Below are 19,712 nucleotides of genomic sequence, written 5' to 3'. Positions count from 1 at the left end.
TGGGCATCCGCAATGGACAGATGTGTGTGTGTGTGTTCATGTGCGTGAGTGTGTTTGTGTTTGTGTGTGTGTGTGTGTGTGTAGTGTGTGTGCGCGTGTGTCTGTGTGCGTTTGTATGTGTGTGTCAGTGCATTTGTATGTGTGTGTGTTCATGTGCGTGAGTGTGAGTGTGGTGTGTTTGTGTGTGTGTGGTGTGTGTGCATGTGCGTGAGTGTGAGTGTGGGGTGTGTGTGTTCATTTCCATGAGTATGAGAGAGGGGTTGTGTTTGTGTTTGTATGTGTGGCGTGTGTGTGTTTGTGTGAGTGTGTATGTCTGTGTGTGGTGTGTGTGTGTGTGTGTGTGTGTGTGTGTGTGTGTGTGTGTGTGTGTGTGTGTGTGTGTTTGTGTGTGTGTGGTGTGTGTGTGTTTGTGTGTGTGGCAACTGCTCTGGTTATCATTAGTCATATATGACAGCTGCCAGGTGACAGCCGCCAGATGACATCTCTGTGTGTGGTGTGTGTGCGCGTGTGTGTGTGTTTGTGTGTGTGGTGTGTGTGTGTGTGACAACTGCTCTGGTTATCATTAGTCATATATGACAGCCGCCAGGTGACATCTCTGTTTGCGGTGTGTGTGCGTGAGTATCTGTGTGTGTGTGTGTGTGTGTGTGTGTGTGTGTGTGTGTGTGTGTGTGTGTGTGTGTGTGTGTGTGTGTGTGTGTGTGTGTGTGTGTGTGTGTGTGTGTGTGTGTGTGTGTGTGTGTGTGTGGTTCTCTCTAATACGTTACCTCCAGCCCTGTGGTGACAGTTTGAGGTGAGTTGTGATTCATTAGGAGCCATGATTAAATCACCACTTATTACGACGTCTCTATCTCCTCTCTCCACTATAAATCAACACACAGACACACACACACACACACACACAGCAGTCATTATGTTCCCGTCCCTCCTCTCTCCCTCCTATGACTCAATACAACCCTATCACCATCACTCTATACACTCATGTACATACTACCTCAATTGGGTCTACCAACCAGTGCTCCTGCACATTGGCTAACCGGGCTATCTGCATTGTGTCCCACCACCCACCACCCCCTCTTTTTAGTCTTCTGCTAGTCTCTGTTCATCATATACAGTGGGGCAAAAAAAGTATTTAGTCAGCCACCAATTGTGCAAGTTCTCCCACTTAAAAAGATGAGAGGCCTGTATTTTTTACCATAGGTACACTTCAACTATGACAGACAAAATGAGGAAAAAAAATCCAGAAAATTACATTGTAGGATTTTTAATGAATTTATTTGCAAATTATGGTGGAAAATAAGTACTACAGTGCCTTGCAAAATGATTCACCCCCCTTGGCATTTTTCCTATTTTGTATTATTACAAACTATAATTTAAATTGATTTATATTTGGATTCCGAGTAATAGCGTCACGATTTCCGCCCGAAGTCGGTCCCTCTTCTTGTTCGGTCGGTGTTCGATGGTCGACGTCACCGACCTTCTAGCCATCGCCGATCCACTTTTCATTTTCCATTGTTTTGGTCTTGTCTTCCATCACACCTGGTTCCAATTCCATCAATTCCACGTCGCGTATTTAACCCTCTGTTCCCCCCCATGTCCTTGTGGGTAATTGTTTCTTGTAGTGCTTGTGCAACGGTATGCTGGTATTTACCGGGTTTTGTTTGACCCATGTATTGTATTGTTCTGATGACGGTGGTTTATGGATATTAAACAACACCGTTGTGAATCAGTTTCCTCTCCTGCGCCTGACTTCTCTGCCGCCAGTACGCACCTCTCTACAAATAGACATAATCCAGATTGGTGAAGTGAAATTTAAAAAATGGCAATGTTTCACAAAATTCTAAACGGAAAAGTGGTGCGTGCATATGTATTCACCCTCTTTGCTATGAAGCCACTAAATAAGATCTGGTGCAACCAATTACCCTCAGAAGTCACATAATTAGTTAAATAAAGTCCACCTGTGTGCAATCTAAGTGTCACATGATCTGTCACATGATCTCAGTAGATATACACCTGTTCTGAAAGGCTCCAGAGTCTGCAACACCACTAAGCAAGGGGCACCATCAAGCAAGCGGCACCATGAAGACCAAGGAGTTCTCCAAACAGGTCAGGGACAAAGTTGTGGAGAAGTACAGATCAGGTTTGGGTTATAAAAAAATATCAGAAACTTTGAACATCCCACGGAGCACCATTAAATCCATTATTCAAAAATTGAAATTATATGGTACCACAACAAACCTGTCAAGAGAGGGCCTCCCACCAAAACTCAGGGACCAGGCAAGGAAAGCATTAATCAGAGAGGCAACAAAGAGACCAAAGATAACTCTGAAGGAGCTGCAAAGCTCCACAGCGGAGATTGGAGTATCTGTCCATAGGACCACTTTAAGCCGTACACTCCACAGAGTTGGGCTTTACGGAAGAAAAAAGACATTGCTTAAAGAAAAAAAATAAGCAAACATATTTGGTGTTCGCTAAAAGGCATGTGGGAGACTCCCCAAACATATATGAAAGTAGGTACTCTGGTCAGATGAGAGAGCTTTATGGCCATCAAGGAAAACGCTATGTCTGGCACAAACTCAACACCTCTCATCACCCCGAGAACCCCATCCCCACAGTGAAGCGTGGTGGTGGCATCATGCTGTGGTTATGTTTTTTAAATCAGCAGGGACTGGGAAACTGGTCAGAATTCAAGGAATGATGAATGGCGCTAAATACAGGTAAATTCTCGAGCGAAACCTGTTTCAGTCTCCCAGAGATTTGAGACTGGGACGGAGGTTCACCTTCCAGCAGGACAATGAGCCTAAGCATACTGCTAAAGCAACACTCGAGTGGTTTAAGGGGAAACATTTAAATGTCTGTCAAAGCCCAGACCTCAATCCAATTGAGAATCTGTGGTATGACTTAAAGATAGCTGTACACCAGCGGAACCCATCCAACTTGAAGGAGCTGGAGCAGTTTTGGGGGGGGTGAATGCACACTCAAGTTTTTTTTTTTTTTTGTCTTATTTCTTGTTTGTTTCACAATAAAAAGTGTTAGGCATGTTGTGTAAATCAAATGATACAACCGCCCATAAAAAATCCATTTTAATTCCAGGTTGTAAGTCAACAAAATAGGAAAAATGGCGAAGGGGATGAATACTTTCACCAGCCTCTGTATTTCCTCTCTCTCTCTCTCTCTGTCTCTCTCTCTCTCTGTCTCTCTCTCTCTCTCTCTCTCTCTCTCTCTCTCTCTCTCTCTCTCTCTCTCTCTTTCTCTCTGTCTCTCTCTCTGTCTCTCTCTCTCTCTGTCTCTCTCTCTGTCTCTCTCTCTCTCTCACACACACTCTCTCTCTCTCTGTCTCTCTCTCTCTCTGTCTCTCTCTCTCTCTCTCTCTCTCTCTCTCTCTCTTTCTCTCTGTCTCTCTCTCTGTCTCTCTCTCTGTCTCTCTCTCTCTGTCTCTCTCTCTCTCTCTCTGTCTCTGTCTCTCTCTCTGTCTCTCTCTCTCTCTGTCTCTCTCTCCCTCTATCTCTCTCTCTCTCTCTCTCTCTCTCTGTCTCCCTCTCTCTCTCTCTCTCTCTCTCTCTCTCTCTCGGTCTGTCTCTCTCTCTCTCCCTCTCTTTCTCCCTCCCTCCTCTCTCTCATCTCCTGCAGTAGTCAGTAGTCTGTGTGCCTACTGATGACCACAGGGACTCTGGGTATCTAGCATCATTCAGTCTGCCATCTGTCTGCGGAAATCCAACTCTCACTCACTCTTTAAAGTGCCATTCAGGGTCATATCTAAGGGTTCTTAATACCAGGTCCTTCATGGGCTCTCACCTTTTGAAGAGTACTTAACTCAGGAGGCCCTGACATAGGGAGGCTCCTCTGACTGACAAGGCACTGAACTTTCCCAGATCAATCGTGACTCCTGTTTGAGACCCAGGTTTGCTCCCATCACATTTCAGCCTTAGATGCTTCACCTTTGGTGTTTACAGATCTGAAAGGACTTGGATAGATGTAAGCATTATGGTCATGGCAAAGAGCAGGGAATAGAGCAGAACCAATCCACTCTCTCTCTCTCTCTCCTCAGAGGTATCATCCTCAGCCTCATCCTAACGACGTGTTAATTAGCCTAGGTCAGGACATGGCTGTGGGGAAACACAGTAGGAGACATCAAAAAGGCTGCTGGGGGTGTGAGAATGACTCACATCTCTTCCTCAAAACAAATTAGATTTTCCCTGGTTGCTAGGATTACAACATCTCATTTCCAATATGCGTGGATGTTGTTATGTCTTCCCTTTCTTCTCCAGATGAGATGGTGATAAAGTAGGTGTGTGTGTGTGTGTGTGTGGTTTCTACAGTTACCTACAGTATAACTGTGTCTCCTCTCTCCAGACGAGGTGAACAGGGAGGAGATGGAACAGGCAGTGCAGCTCAGAGTTGGAGAGCTCATCATCATCGTAGTGGTGCTCGTCATGTGGGCAGGTATGTCAACCGTAACACAACCGCAACACAACCACAACCACAATTCAACCAGTAGGCCTACACAACCATTAAACAACCGCATCACATCACACCCATAACACAACCACAACACAACCACATCCACAATTCAACCGGTAGGCCTACACAACCATTAAACAACCACATCATAACACAACCACAACGCAACACAACCACAACACAACCACATCCACAATTCAACAAGTAGGCCTACACAACCATTAAACAACCACATCATAACATAACCACAACACAACCACATCCACAATTCAACCAGTAGGCCTACACAACCATTAAACAACCACATCATAACACAACCACAACGCAACACAACCACAACGCAACACAACCACATTCATGCATCATGCGGACTGGAAGAGAACCTTATTCAACCATGACTACAACTTCAAACATAAGTATAACAGAACCATAACACAACATTAACACAACCATATCACAACGCTAACAACCGCAACACAGCCATTAACACAACATTAACACAACCATATCACAACGTTAACAACCACAACACAACGTTAACACAACATTAACACAACCATATCACAACTGCAACACAACGTTAACACAACCGTTAACACAACCGTTAACACAACCGTTAACACAACCGTTAACACAACCAGAATACAACCAAAACACAATTTAACATACATATGGCACTTTGTTGTTGATTTAATTTTATCCTAGACTAACAAGCACTAGGCAGATAAAAACTAAAAATCACCGGAGATAGAAACTAAAAATCACCGGAGATAGAAACTAAAAATCACCGGAGATAGAAACTAAAAATCACCGGAGATAGAAACTAAAAATCACCGGAGATAGAAACTAAAAATCACCGGAGATAGAAACTAAAAATCACCGGAGATAGAAACTAAAAATCACCAGAGATAGAAACTAAAAATCACCAGAGATAGAAACTAAAAATCACCGGAGATAGAAACTAAAAATCACCAGAGATAGAAACTAAAAATCACCAGAGATAGAAACTAAAAATCACCGGAGATAGAAACTAAAAATCACCGGAGATAGAAACTAAAAATCACCAGAGATAGAAACTAAAAATCACCGGAGATAGAAACTAAAAATCACCGGAGATAGAAACTAAAAATCACAGGAGATAGAAACTAAAAATCACCGGAGATAGAAACTAAAAAAGCAGGACCAATGACTTGGCCGGCTGACTTTGATAAGCAACCAGAAATAACTAGCGATTTTCCGGTTCATTAAAAAAAGCTTAGATATCGTTTGTGTTTTCATGTGTTGAATCGATTCAACCCTTTTCCAGCTTATCTTTCTAGAAAATAAACAGTCAGCTAACTAGTCTAAATATTCTGATGTAACTACCTCCTTGCTCCTGCTTTGCAGTGTACCCCTCAGTTTTATCTACACACTCTGCTATGAATGCATACAGCCGACTCTCTACCGCTGCTGGATGAATCTCTATTGGTCAAACATGGAGGCCACAATTACCCAGCTAGATGCAAATGAAAAAAAAGATGGAAGATGAAGGAAGAAGATTGGTGGAAAGACAGAGAGAGCAGGAATGAAGAGAGAGTAGAGAGAAGTGAAGAAGGAGATGGAAAACAGAGAGAGCAGGAATGAAGAGAGAGTAGAGAGAAGTGAAGAAGGAGATGGAAAACAGAGAGAGCAGGAATGAAGAGAGAGTAGAGAGAGGTAAAGAAGGTGATGGAAGACAGAGAGAGCAGGAATGAAGAGAGAGTAGAGGGAGGTAAAGAAGGAGATGGAAGACAGAGAGAGCAGGAATGAAGAGAGAGTAGAGAGAGGTGAAGAAGGAGATGGAAAACAGAGAGAGCAGGAATGAAGAGAGAGTAGAGAGAGGTAAAGAAGGAGATGGAGGACAGAGAGAGCAGGAATGAAGAGAGAGTAGAGAGAGGTGAAGAAGGAGATGGAAAACAGAGAGAGCAGGAATGAAGAGAGAGTAGAGAGAGGTAAAGAAGGAGATGGAGGACAGAGAGAGCTGGAATGAAGAGAGAGTAGAGAGAGGTAAAGAAGGAGATGGAAGACAGAGAGAGCAGAGAGAGGTAAAGAAGGAGATGGAAGACAGAGAGAGCAGGAATGAAGAGAGAGTAGAGAGAGGTAAAGAAGGAGATGGAAGACAGAGAGAGCAGAGAGAGGTAAAGAAGGAGATGGAAGACAGAGAGAGCAGGAATGAAGAGAGAGTAGAGAGAGGTAAAGAAGGAGATGGAAGACAGAGAGAGCAGGAATGAAGAGAGAGTAGAGAGAGGTAAAGAAGGAGATGGAAGACAGAGAGAGCTGGAATGAAGAGAGAGTAGAGAGAGGTAAAGAAGGAGATGGAAGACAGAGAGAGCAGGAATGAAGAGAGAGTAGAGAGAGGTAAAGAAGGAGATGGAAGACAGAGAGAGCAGGAATGAAGAGAGAGTAGAGAGAGGTAAAGAAGGAGATGGAGGACAGAGAGAGCAGGAATGAAGAGAGAGTAGAGAGAGGTAAAGAAGGAGATGGAAGACAGAGAGAGCAGAGAGAGGTAAAGAAGGAGATGGAAGACAGAGAGAGCAGGAATGAAGAGAGAGTAGAGAGAGGTAAAGAAGGAGATGGAAGACAGAGAGAGCAGGAATGAAGAGAGAGTAGAGAGAGGTAAAGAAGGAGATGGAAGACAGAGAGAGCTGGAATGAAGAGAGAGTAGAGAGAGGTAAAGAAGGAGATGGAAGACAGAGAGAGCAGGAATGAAGAGAGAGTAGAGAGAGGTAAAGAAGGAGATGGAAGACAGAGAGAGCAGGAATGAAGAGAGAGTAGAGAGAGGTAAAGAAGGAGATGGAGGACAGAGAGAGCAGGAATGAAGAGAGAGTAGAGAGAGGTAAAGAAGGAGATGGAAGACAGAGAGAGCAGAGAGAGGTAAAGAAGGAGATGGAAGACAGAGAGAGCAGGAATGAAGAGAGAGTAGAGAGAGGTAAAGAAGGAGATGGAAGACAGAGAGAGCTGGAATGAAGAGAGAGTAGAGAGAGGTAAAGAAGGAGATGGAAGACAGAGAGAGTAGAGAGAGGTAAAGAAGGAGATGGAAGACAGAGAGAGCAGGAATGAAGAGAGAGTAGAGAGAGGTAAAGAAGGAGATGGAAGACAGAGAGAGTAGAGAGAGGTAAAGAAGGAGATGGAGGACAGAGAGAGCAGGAATGAAGAGAGAGTAGAGAGAGGTAAAGAAGGAAATGGAGGACAGAGAGAGCAGGAATGAAGAGAGAGTAGAGAGAGGTAAAGAAGGAGATGGAAGACAGAGAGATCAGGAATGAAGAGAGAGTAGAGAGAGGTAAAGAAGGAGATGGAAGACAGAGAAAAAAAGAGTGGTGGTAGAGAAAAAGTGAGAGCAAGAACGAGAGAAAGGGAGAGAGGGAAAACAAGACACGGAATATGAGGAGAAAACAGACAGAGAGAGAGTTGCCTTGGTTTTTAAATTGGACCTATGGGGCGATAGTAATGCCAGACTGATTCCCCGTTATGCTTTGATTTTTATTTGAGATGAGCACTGGTAGATGGTGGTAAAAACAGACAGACAGACAGACAGACAGACAGACAGACAGACAGACAGACAGAGAGACAGACAGACAGACAGACAGGCAGGCAGACAGACAGACAGACAGACAGGCAGACAGGCAGGCAGGCAGGCAGAACGACAGACAGGTAGACAGGCAGGCTAGCAGGCAGGCAGACAGACAGGATTACAGGCAGGCAGGATTACAGACAGGTAGACAGGCAGACAGGCAGATAGCAGCTCTCAGCAGCTACAGTAGGACTGAGAGAATAGTGGAGAGGAGAGTAGATTCATCTCTCTCTCTCTCTCTCTCGCTCCCTCAATTCAAATTTCAATTTAAGGGTGTTTTATTGGCATGGAAGCATACATTAACATTGCCAAAGCAAGTGAACTAGATCATATACAAAAGTGAAATAAACAATACAAAATATGAACAGTAAACTTTACACATACAGAAGTTCCAAAATAAAAAAGACATTACAAATGTCATATTATATATATATACAGTGTTGTAACAATGGGCAAATAAAGTAAGTACAAAACATAAATATAAGTTGTCTTTACAATGGTGTTTGTTCTTCACTGGTTGCCCTTTTCTCGTGGCAACAGGTCACAAATCTTGCTGCTGTGATGTCACACTGTGGTATTTCACCCAATAGATATGGGAGTTTATCAAAATTGGATTTGTTTTCGAATTCTTTGTTTATCTGTGTAATCTGAGGGAAATATGTCTATCTAATATGGTCATACATTGGGCATGAGGTTAGGAAGTGCAGCTCAGTTTCCACCTCATTTTGTGGGCAGTGATCACATAACCTGTCTTCTCTTGAGAGCCAGGTCTGCCTACGGCGGCCTTTCTCAATAGCAAGGCTATGCTCACTGAGTCTGTACATAGTCAAAGCTTTCCGTAAGTTTGGGTCAGTCACAGTGGTCAGGTATTCTGCTACTGTGTACTCTCTGTTCAGGGACAAATAGCATTCTAGTTTGCGCTGTTTTTTTGTTAATTCTTTCCAATGTGTCAAGTAATTATCTTTTTGTTTTCTCATGATTTGGTTGGATCTAATTGAACAGAGCCCCAGGACCAGCTTGCTTAGGGGACTCTTCTCCAGGTTCATCTCTCTGTAGGTGATGGCTTTGTTATGGAAGGTTTGGGAATTGCTTCCTTTTAGGTGGTTGTAGAATTTAACGTCTCTTTTCTGGATTTTGATAATTAGTGGGTATCGGCCTAATTCTGCTCTGCATGCATTATTTGGTGTTTTACATTGTACAGAGAATATATTTTTGCAGAATTCTGCATGCAGACTCTCAATTGAGTGTTTGTCCCATTTGGTGAATTCTTGGTAGGTGAGTGGAAACCAGACCTCACCACCATAAAGGGCAATGGGCTCTATAACTGATTTAAGTATTTTTAGCCAGATCCTAATTGGGATGTTGAGTTGTATGTTATTTTTGATGGCATAGAAGGCCCTTCTTGCATAGTCTCTTAGATCTCTCTCTGTCTTTCTCTCTCTCTCTCTCTCTCTCTCTCTATCTCTCTCTCTCTTTATTTCTCTCTCCCTCTGTCTTTGTCTGTCTCTTTCTCTCCCCCTCTCTCTCTCTGTCTCTCCCTCTGTCTGTGTCTCTTTCTCTCCCCCTCTCTTTGTCTCTCTCTCTGTCTCTCCCTCTGTCTTTGTCTCTTTCTCTCCCCCTCTCTTTGTCTCTCTCTCTGTCTCTCCCTATGTCTTTGTCTCTTTCTCCCCCCCCCCTCTCTGTCTCTCTCTCTTTGACTCTCTCTCTCTGTCTCTCCCTCTGTCTTTGTCTCTTTCTCCCCCCTCTCTTTGTCTCTCTCTCTGTCTCTCTCTCTGTCTTTGTCTCTTTCTCCCCCCTCTCTTTGTCTCTCTCTCTGTCTCTCCCTCTGTCTTTGTCTCTTTCTCCCCCCTCTTTTTGTCTCTCTCTCTGTCTCTCCCTCTGTCTTTGTCTCTTTCTCCCCCATCTCTTTGTCTCTCTCTCTGTCTCTCCCTCTGTCTTTGTCTCTCTCTCTGTCTCTCTCTCTGCCTCTCCCTCTGTCTTTGTCTCTTTCTCCCCCCTCTCTCTGTCTCTGTCTCTGTCTCTCTCTCTCTCTCTCTCTCTCTCTCTCTCTCTCTCTCTCTCTCTCTCTCTCTGTCTCTCTCTCTGTCTCTCTCTGTCTCTCTCTGTCTCTCTCTCTCTCTGTCTCTCTCTCTGTCTTTCTCTGTCTCTCTCTCTGTCTCTCTCTGTCTCTCTCTGTCTCTCTCTCTCTCTCTCTCTCTCTCTCTCTCTCTGTCTCTCTCTGTCTCTCTTTGTCATTTCAGACAGTAGACAGGCAGGCTGTCATTCAGACAGTGAAATAAAGGAGCCTGTTTCATAACTCATCTTTCTCTTTCCCCTCCCTCCCTCCCTCCCTCCCTCCCTCCCTCCCTCCCTCCCTCCCTCCCTCCCTCCCTCCCTCCCTCCCTCCCTCCCTCCCTCCCTCCCTCCCTCCCTCCCTCCCTCCCTCCCTCCCTCCTTCCCTCCCTCAGGTGTGATCCTCCTGTTCTGTCGTCAGTATGACATCATCAAAGACAACGAGCCCAACAACAACAAGGACAAAGCCAAGACCTCGTCAGAGTGCAGTACGCCAGAACACCCACAGGGGGGGCTACTGCGCAGCAACGTCTGAAAACAGCCCCCACTGGCCACTCACCTATATGGCAATAACCTCCAATCCTATTCCTCAGGACAGGTGAGGCTACACAGCCAACCAGAACCGTCATACCTGAGGCTGCATCCTGATTCTTCATACTTCTCCTGAAGTGTGCGTGTCCTTGTATCTACAACATGACGATCACCACTACGATGATGATGAGCTCTCCAGCTCCGAGCTAAGACCCCTGACACCATCTCCTCCACAAATCAGCACCTCAGACTACAGCACAGCACCGCACCAGGAACCCAGCCCAGCCAATCCCAGCAGCACAGCCCCGCACCAGGAACCCAGCCCAGCCAATCCCATCAGCACAGCCCCACACAGGAACCCAGCCCAGCCAATCCCAGCAGCCCAGCAGCACAGCCCACGATGGACCACAACCACCTACCACCCAGAGTGGGGAGACTGAAGAGGTGTAGGGTGAAGCTGCCCCGAGACGCTGATCTTGGGTCAGCGTCTAGGGTTGTGCCTTTCAGATTATAATACACAAGGTTACATGGACACGGGAGGCCTGATCATAGATCAGCACTCCCACTCTGAGATGCTTTATGAAGAGAGAGGAATTGACAGGTTTGGTCAGAAAGTTCCAGCTAGACTATCAGAGGGCAAGGTAAAGTTATGATCATATTGCTTAAACCTATCAAATCATTTCAGATCGCAACAGATGTCTAGAGGGAAGGGGCTAGTGATCGTTTCTGGACAAGGAGCATCTGTCTCCCCCTCCCTCTCTCCAGATCACTGTCTCTACACTCTCTATCTCCCTCCCTCGCCAGATCACTGTCTCTACACTCTTTATCTCCCTCTCTCCAGATCCCTGTCTCTACACTCTCTATCTCCCTCTCTCCAGATCCCTGTCTCTACACTCTCTATCTCCCTCTCTCCAGATCCCTGTCTCTACACTCTCTATCTCCCTCTCTCCAGATCACTGTCTCTACACTCTCTATCTCCCTCTCCCCAGATCCCTGTCTCTACACTCTCTATCTCCCTCTCCCCAGATCACTGTCTCTACACTCTCTGTCTCCCTCTCTCCAGATCACTATCTCTACACTCTCTGTCTCCCTCTCTCCAGATCACTGTCTCTACACTCTCTGTCTCCCTCTCTCCAGATCACTGTCTCTACACTCTCTGTCTCCCTCTCTCCAGATCACTGTCTCTACACTCTCTATCTCCCTCTCTCCAGATCACTGTCTCTACACCCTCTATCTCCCTCTCTCCAGATCACTGTCTCTACACTCTCTATCTCCCTCTCTCCAGATCACTGTCTCTACACTCTTTATCTCCCCCATCATTAAGTCCTATTTTGGACAGGAATATGACGTTGTTTTAGAGCCCCTCCTAAACCCTCTGACTCATAAGGACGATGACTTCCCCTCCTAAACCCTCTGACTCATAAGGACGGTGACTTCCCCTCCTAAACCCTAGCCTCTGACTCATAAGGAAAATTACTTCCCCTCATAAACCCTCTGACTCATAAGGAAAGAGACTTCCCCTCCTAAACCCTCTGACTCATAAGGAAGGTGACTTCCCCTCCTAAACCCTCTGACTCATAAGGAAGGTGACTTCCCCTCCTAAACCCTCTGACTCATAAGGAAGGTGACTTCCCCTCCTAAACCCTCTGACTCATAATGAAGGTGACTTCCCCTCCTAAACCCTCTGACTCGTAAGGAAGGTGACTTCCCCTCCTAAACCCTCTGACTCATAAGGAAGGTGACTTCCCCTCCTAAACCCTCTGACTCATAAGGAAGGTGACTTCCCCTCCTAAACCCTCTGACTCATAAGGAAGGTGACTTCCCCTCCTAAACCCTCTGACTCATAATGAAGGTGACTTCCCCTCCTAAACCCTCTGACTCGTAAGGAAGGTGACTTCCCCTCCTAAACCCTCTGACTCATAAGGAAGGTGACTTCCCCTCCTAAACCCTCTGACTCGTAAGGAAAATGACTTCCCCTCCGTCTGTCTCTCTTCCTGGGCTGAAACCTTGTTGCCCTTGTTAGTTGTCCTCCTACAGTATCCAATCTGAAGGATCAAATCTGACACCGTTTTTATGACAGCATATAGCAGGGTCAGAGAGAAGACTGGCTGAAGAAGATGGCCCCCTATCCCCTACACCCCTATCCCCTACCCTCTACACCCTATTCCCTACCCCCTACACCCTACCCTCTACCCCCTACACCCCTATCCCCTACCCTCTACACCCTATTCCCTACCCCCTATCCCTTACACCCCAATCCTCTACACCCTATCCTCTACACCCTATTCCCTACACCCCTATCCTCTACACCCTATCCTCTACCCTCTACACACTATTCCCTACACCCCTATCCCTTACACCCCAATCCTCTACACCCTATCCTCTACACACTATTCCCTACACCCCTATCCTCTACACCCTGTACCCTATTCCCTATCCCCTATGTAAAACATTACTTTTGACCAGGGCCCAATGCCAGTCTGGCCCTGTCTTTTTCATTCATCGATTTCTCTACCCAACAGATGAGGAATTTATGGACTCAGAGTTATGAAAAGATCTGACAGATAGTATTGTTGGAGTGAAGTAGTTTACCTGAGATAGTATTGTTGGAGTGAAGTAGTTTACCTGACAGATAGTATTGTTGGAGTGAAGTAGTTTACCTGAGATAGTATTGTTGGAGTGAAGTAGTTTACCTGACAGATAGTATTGTTGGAGTGAAGTAGTTTACCTGACAGATAGTATTGTTGGAAGTGAAGTAGTTTACCTGAGATAGTATTGTTGGAGTGAAGTAGTTTACCTGAGATAGTATTGTTGGAGTGAAGTACTTTACCTGACAGATAGTATTGTTGGAAGTGAAGTAGTTTACCTGACAGATAGTATTGTTGGAGTGAAGTAGTTTACCTGAGATAGTATTGTTGGAGTGAAGTAGTTTACCTGACAGATCGTATTGTTGGAGTGAAGTAGTTTACCTGACAGATAGTATTGTTGGAGTGAAGTAGTTTACCTGACAGATAGTATTGTTGGAGTGAAGTAGTTTACCTGACAGATAGTATTGTTGGAGTGAAGTAGTTTACCTGAGATAGTATTGTTGGAGTGAAGTAGTTTACCTGACAGATAGTATTGTTGGAAGTGAAGTATTTTACCTGACAGATAGTATTGTTGGAGTGAAGTAGTTTACCTGACAGATAGTATTGTTGGAGTGAAGTATTTTACCTGACAGATAGTATTGTTGGAGTGAAGTAGTTTACCTGACAGATAGTATTGTTGAAGTGGAAGTATTTTACCTGAGATAGTATTGTTGGAGTGAAGTAGTTTACCTGAGATAGTATTGTTGGAGTGAAGTAGTTTACCTGACAGATAGTATTGTTGGAGTGAAGTATTTTACCTGACAGATAGTATTGTTGGAGTGAAGTATTTTACCCGACAGATAGTATTGTTGCAGTGAAGTAGTTTACCTGACAGATAGTATTGTTGGAGTGAAGTATTTTACCTGACAAATAGTATTGTTGGAGTGAAGTAGTTTACCTGACAGATAGTATTGTTGGAGTGAAGTAGTTTACCTGACAGATAGTATTGTTGGAGTGAAGTATTTTACCTGACAGATAGTATTGTTGGAGTGAAGTAGTTTACCTGAGATAGTATTGTTGGGGTGAAGTATTTTACCTGACAGATAGTATTGTTGGAGTGAAGTATTTTACCTGACAGATAGTATTGTTGGAGTGAAGTATTTTACCTGAGATAGTATTGTTGGAGTGAAGTAGTTTACCTGAGATAGTATTGTTGGAGTGAAGTATTTTACCTGACAGATAGTATTGTTGGAGTGAAGTATTTTACCTGACAGATAGTATTGTTGGAGTGAAGTATTTTACCTGACAGATAGTATTGTTGGAGTGAAGTATTTTACCTGACAGATAGTATTGATGGAGTGAAGTATTTTACCTGACAGATAGTATTGTTGGAGTGAAGTATTTTACCTGGGATAGTATTGTTGGAGTGAAGTATTTTACCTGACAGATAGTATTGTTGGAGTGAAGTAGTTTACCTGACAGATAGTATTGTTGGAGTGAAGTAGTTTACCTGAGATAGTATTGATGGAGTGAAGTATTTTACCTGACAGATAGTATTGTTGGAGTGAAGTAGTTTACCTGAGATAGTATTGTTGGAAGTGAAGTAGTTTACCTGACAGATAGTATTGTTGGAGTGAAGTAGTTTACCTGAGATAGTATTGTTGGAGTGAAGTAGTTTACCTGACAGATAGTATTGTTGGAGTGAAGTATTTTACCTGACAGATAGTATTGTTGGAGTGAAGTAGTTTACCTGACAGATAGTATTGTTGGAAGTGAAGTAGTTTACCTGACAGATAGTATTGTTGGAGTGAAGTAGTTTACCTGAGATAGTATTGTTGGAGTGAAGTATTTTACCTGACAGATAGTATTGTTGGAGTGAAGTATTTTACCTGACAGATAGTATTGTTGGAGTGAAGTAGTTTACCTGACAGATAGTATTGTTGGAGTGAAGTATTTTACCTGACAGATAGTATTGTTGGAGTGAAGTATTTTACCTGACAGATAGTATTGTTGGAGTGAAGTATTTTACCTGACAGATAGTATTGATGGAGTGAAGTATTTTACCTGACAGATAGTATTGTTGGAGTGAAGTAGTTTACCTGACAGATAGTATTGTTGGAGTGAAGTAGTTTACCTGACAGATAGTATTGTTGGAGTGAAGTATTTTACCTGACAGATAGTATTGTTGGAGTGAAGTAGTTTACCTGAGATAGTATTGTTGGAGTGAAGTAGTTTACCTGACAGATAGTATTGTTGGAGTGAAGTAGTTTACCTGAGATAATATTGTTGGAATGAAGTATTTTACCTGACAGATAGTATTGTTGGAGTGAAGTATTTTACCTGACAGATAGTATTGTTGGAGTGAAGTATTTTACCTGACAGATTGTATTGTTGGAGTGAAGTATTTTACCTGAGATAGTATTGTTGGAGTGAAGTATTTTACCTGACAGATAGTATTGTTGGAGTGAAGTATTTTACCTGACAGATAGTATTGATGGAGTGAAGTATTTTACCTGACAGATAGTATTGTTGGAGTGAAGTATTTTACCTGACAGATAGTATTGTTGGAGTGAAGTATTTTACCTGACAGATAGTATTGTTGGAGTGAAGTATTGTACCTGAGATAGTATTGTTGGAGTGAAGTATTTTACCTGACAGATAGTATTGTTGGAGTGAAGTAGTTTACCTGACAGATAGTATTGTTGGAGTGAAGTAGTTTACCTGAGATAGTATTGTTGGAGTGAAGTAGTTTACCTGACAGATAGTATTGTTGGAGTGAAGTAGTTTACCTGACAGATTGTATTGTTGGAGTGAAGTATTTTACCTGACAGATAGTATTGATGGAGTGAAGAATTTGACCTGACAGATAGTTTTGTTGGAGTGAAGTATTTTACCTGGGATAGTATTGTTGGAGTGAAGTATTTTACCTGACAGATAGTATTGTTGGAGTGAAGTAGTTTACCTGACAGATAGTATTGTTGGAGTGAAGTAGTTTACCTGAGATAGTATTGATGGAGTGAAGTATTTTACCTGACAGATAGTATTGTTGGAGTGAAGTAGTTTACCTGAGATAGTATTGTTGGAAGTGAAGTAGTTTACCTGACAGATAGTATTGTTGGAGTGAAGTAGTTTACCTGAGATAGTATTGTTGGAGTGAAGTAGTTTACCTGACAGATAGTATTGTTGGAGTGAAGTATTTTACCTGACAGATAGTATTGTTGGAGTGAAGTAGTTTACCTGACAGATAGTATTGTTGGAAGTGAAGTAGTTTACCTGACAGATAGTATTGTTGGAGTGAAGTAGTTTACCTGAGATAGTATTGTTGGAGTGAAGTATTTTACCTGACAGATAGTATTGTTGGAGTGAAGTATTTTACCTGACAGATAGTATTGTTGGAGTGAAGTAGTTTACCTGACAGATAGTATTGTTGGAGTGAAGTATTTTACCTGACAGATAGTATTGTTGGAGTGAAGTATTTTACCTGACAGATAGTATTGTTGGAGTGAAGTATTTTACCTGACAGATAGTATTGATGGAGTGAAGTATTTTACCTGACAGATAGTATTGTTGGAGTGAAGTAGTTTACCTGACAGATAGTATTGTTGGAGTGAAGTAGTTTACCTGACAGATAGTATTGTTGGAGTGAAGTAGTTTACCTGAGATAGTATTGTTGGAGTGAAGTATTTTACCTGAGATAGTATTGTTGGAGTGAAGTATTTTACCTGACAGATAGTATTGTTGGAGTGAAGTAGTTTACCTGAGATAGTATTGTTGGAGTGAAGTATTTTACCTGACAGATAGTATTGTTGGAGTGAAGTAGTTTACCTGAGATAGTATTGTTGGAGTGAAGTAGTTTACCTGACAGATAGTATTGTTGGAGTGAAGTAGTTTACCTGAGATAATATTGTTGGAATGAAGTATTTTACCTGACAGATAGTATTGTTGGAGTGAAGTATTTTACCTGACAGATAGTATTGTTGGAGTGAAGTATTTTACCTGACAGATTGTATTGTTGGAGTGAAGTATTTTACCTGAGATAGTATTGTTGGAGTGAAGTATTTTACCTGACAGATAGTATTGTTGGAGTGAAGTATTTTACCTGACAGATAGTATTGATGGAGTGAAGTATTTTACCTGACAGATAGTATTGTTGGAGTGAAGTATTTTACCTGACAGATAGTATTGTTGGAGTGAAGTATTTTACCTGACAGATAGTATTGTTGGAGTGAAGTATTGTACCTGAGATAGTATTGTTGGAGTGAAGTATTTTACCTGACAGATAGTATTGTTGGAGTGAAGTATTTTACCTGACAGATAGTATTGTTGGAGTGAAGTATTTTACCTGAGATAGTATTGTTGGAGTGAAGTATTTTACCTGACAGATAGTATTGTTGGAGTGAAGTATTTTACCTGACAGATAGTATTGATGGAGTGAAGTATTTTACCTGACAGATAGTATTGTTGGAGTGAAGTAGTTTACCTGACAGATAGTATTGTTGGAGTGAAGTAGTTTACCTGACAGATAGTATTGTTGGAGTGAAGTAGTTTACCTGAGATAGTATTGTTGGAGTGAAGTATTTTACCTGAGATAGTATTGTTGGAGTGAAGTATTTTACCTGACAGATAGTATTGTTGGAGTGAAGTAGTTTACCTGAGATAGTATTGTTGGAGTGAAGTATTTTACCTGACAGATAGTATTGTTGGAGTGAAGTAGTTTACCTGAGATAGTATTGTTGGAGTGAAGTAGTTTACCTGACAGATAGTATTGTTGGAGTGAAGTAGTTTACCTGAGATAATATTGTTGGAATGAAGTATTTTACCTGACAGATAGTATTGTTGGAGTGAAGTATTTTACCTGACAGATAGTATTGTTGGAGTGAAGTATTTTACCTGACAGATTGTATTGTTGGAGTGAAGTATTTTACCTGAGATAGTATTGTTGGAGTGAAGTATTTTACCTGACAGATAGTATTGTTGGAGTGAAGTATTTTACCTGACAGATAGTATTGATGGAGTGAAGTATTTTACCTGACAGATAGTATTGTTGGAGTGAAGTATTTTACCTGACAGATAGTATTGTTGGAGTGAAGTATTTTACCTGACAGATAGTATTGTTGGAGTGAAGTATTGTACCTGAGATAGTATTGTTGGAGTGAAGTATTTTACCTGACAGATAGTATTGTTGGAGTGAAGTATTTTACCTGACAGATAGTATTGTTGGAGTGAAGTAGTTTACCTGAGATATTATTGTTGGAGTGAAGTAGTTTACCTGACAGATAGTATTGTTGGAGTGAAGTAGTTTACCTGACAGATTGTATTGTTGGAGTGAAGTATTTTACCTGACAGATAGTATTGTTGGAGTGAAGAATTTGACCTGACAGATAGTTTTGTTGGAGTGAAGTAGTTTACCTGAGATAGTATTGTTGGAGTGAAGTAGTTTACCTGACAGATAGTATTGTTGGAGTGAAGTAGTTTACCTGACAGATAGTATTGTTGGAGTGAAGTAGTTTACCTGACAGATAGTAGTGTTGGAGTGAAGTAGTTTACCTGACAGATAGTATTGTTGGAGTGAAGTAGTTTACCTGACAGATAGTATTGTTGGAGTGAAGTAGTTTACCTGACAGATAATATTGTTGGAGTGAAGTAGTTTACCTGAGATAGTATTGTTGGAGTGAAGAATTTGACCTGACAGATAGTATTGTTGGAGTGAAGTATTTTACCTGAGATAGTATTGTTGGAGTGAAGTAGTTTACCTGACAGATAGTATTGTTGGAGTGAAGTATTTTACCTGACAGATAGTATTGTTGGAGTGAAGTATTTTACCTGACAGATAGTATTGTTGGAGTGAAGTATTTTACCTGACAGATAGTATTGTTGGAGTGAAGTATTTTACCTGACAGATAGTATTGTTGGAGTGAAGTATTTTACCTGACAGATAGTATTGATGGAGTGAAGTAGTTTACCTGAGATAGTATTGTTGGAGTGAAGAATTTGACCTGACAGATAGTATTGTTGGAGTGAAGTATTTTACCTGAGAATGTATTGTTGGAGTGAAGTAGTTTACCTGACAGATAGTATTGTTGGAGTGAAGTAGTTTACCTGAGATAGTATTGTTGGAGTGAAGTATTTTACCTGACAGATAGTATTGTTGGAGTGAAGTATTTTACCTGACAGATAGTATTGTTGGAGTGAAGTATTTTACCTGACAGATAGTATTGATGGAGTGAAGTATTTTACCTGAGATAGTATTGTTGGAGTGAAGTAGTTTACCTGACAGATAGTATTGTTGGAGTGAAGTATTTTACCTGACAGATAGTATTGTTGGAGTGAAGTATTTTACCTGAGATAGTATTGTTGGAGTGAAGTAGTTTACCTGACAGATAGTATTGTTGGAGTGAAGTATTTTACCTGACAGATAGTATTGTTGGAGTGAAGTAGTTTACCTGACAGATAGTATTGTTGGAGTGAAGTAGTTTACCTGAGATAGTATTGTTGGAGTGAAGTATTTTACCTGA

General features: G+C 42.2%; 1 protein-coding gene across 1 annotated transcript in view; it reads left to right on the top strand.

Annotated features, from left to right (window-relative positions):
* The window catches only part of LOC139372772 (fibronectin type III domain containing 5b), a 33,431-nt gene extending 22,797 nt beyond the window's left edge, over positions 1–10,634 (top strand). Inside the window, exons 4-5 of the mRNA XM_071112573.1 lie at positions 4,351–4,440; positions 10,495–10,634. Of these exons, the coding sequence (XP_070968674.1) occupies positions 4,351–4,440; positions 10,495–10,634 (230 nt within the window). The remainder of the gene's footprint in view (positions 1–4,350; positions 4,441–10,494) is intronic.
* The last annotated feature ends 9,078 nt before the right edge of the window (positions 10,635–19,712 follow it).

The sequence above is a fragment of the Oncorhynchus clarkii genome, chromosome 18 (genome assembly GCF_045791955.1).
Source record: "Oncorhynchus clarkii lewisi isolate Uvic-CL-2024 chromosome 18, UVic_Ocla_1.0, whole genome shotgun sequence".
In the NCBI taxonomy this organism is placed as follows: domain Eukaryota; kingdom Metazoa; phylum Chordata; class Actinopteri; order Salmoniformes; family Salmonidae; genus Oncorhynchus; species Oncorhynchus clarkii.
The sequence above is the reverse complement of the archived record's forward strand: the minus strand, read 5'-3'. Positions and strand labels throughout refer to the sequence as shown.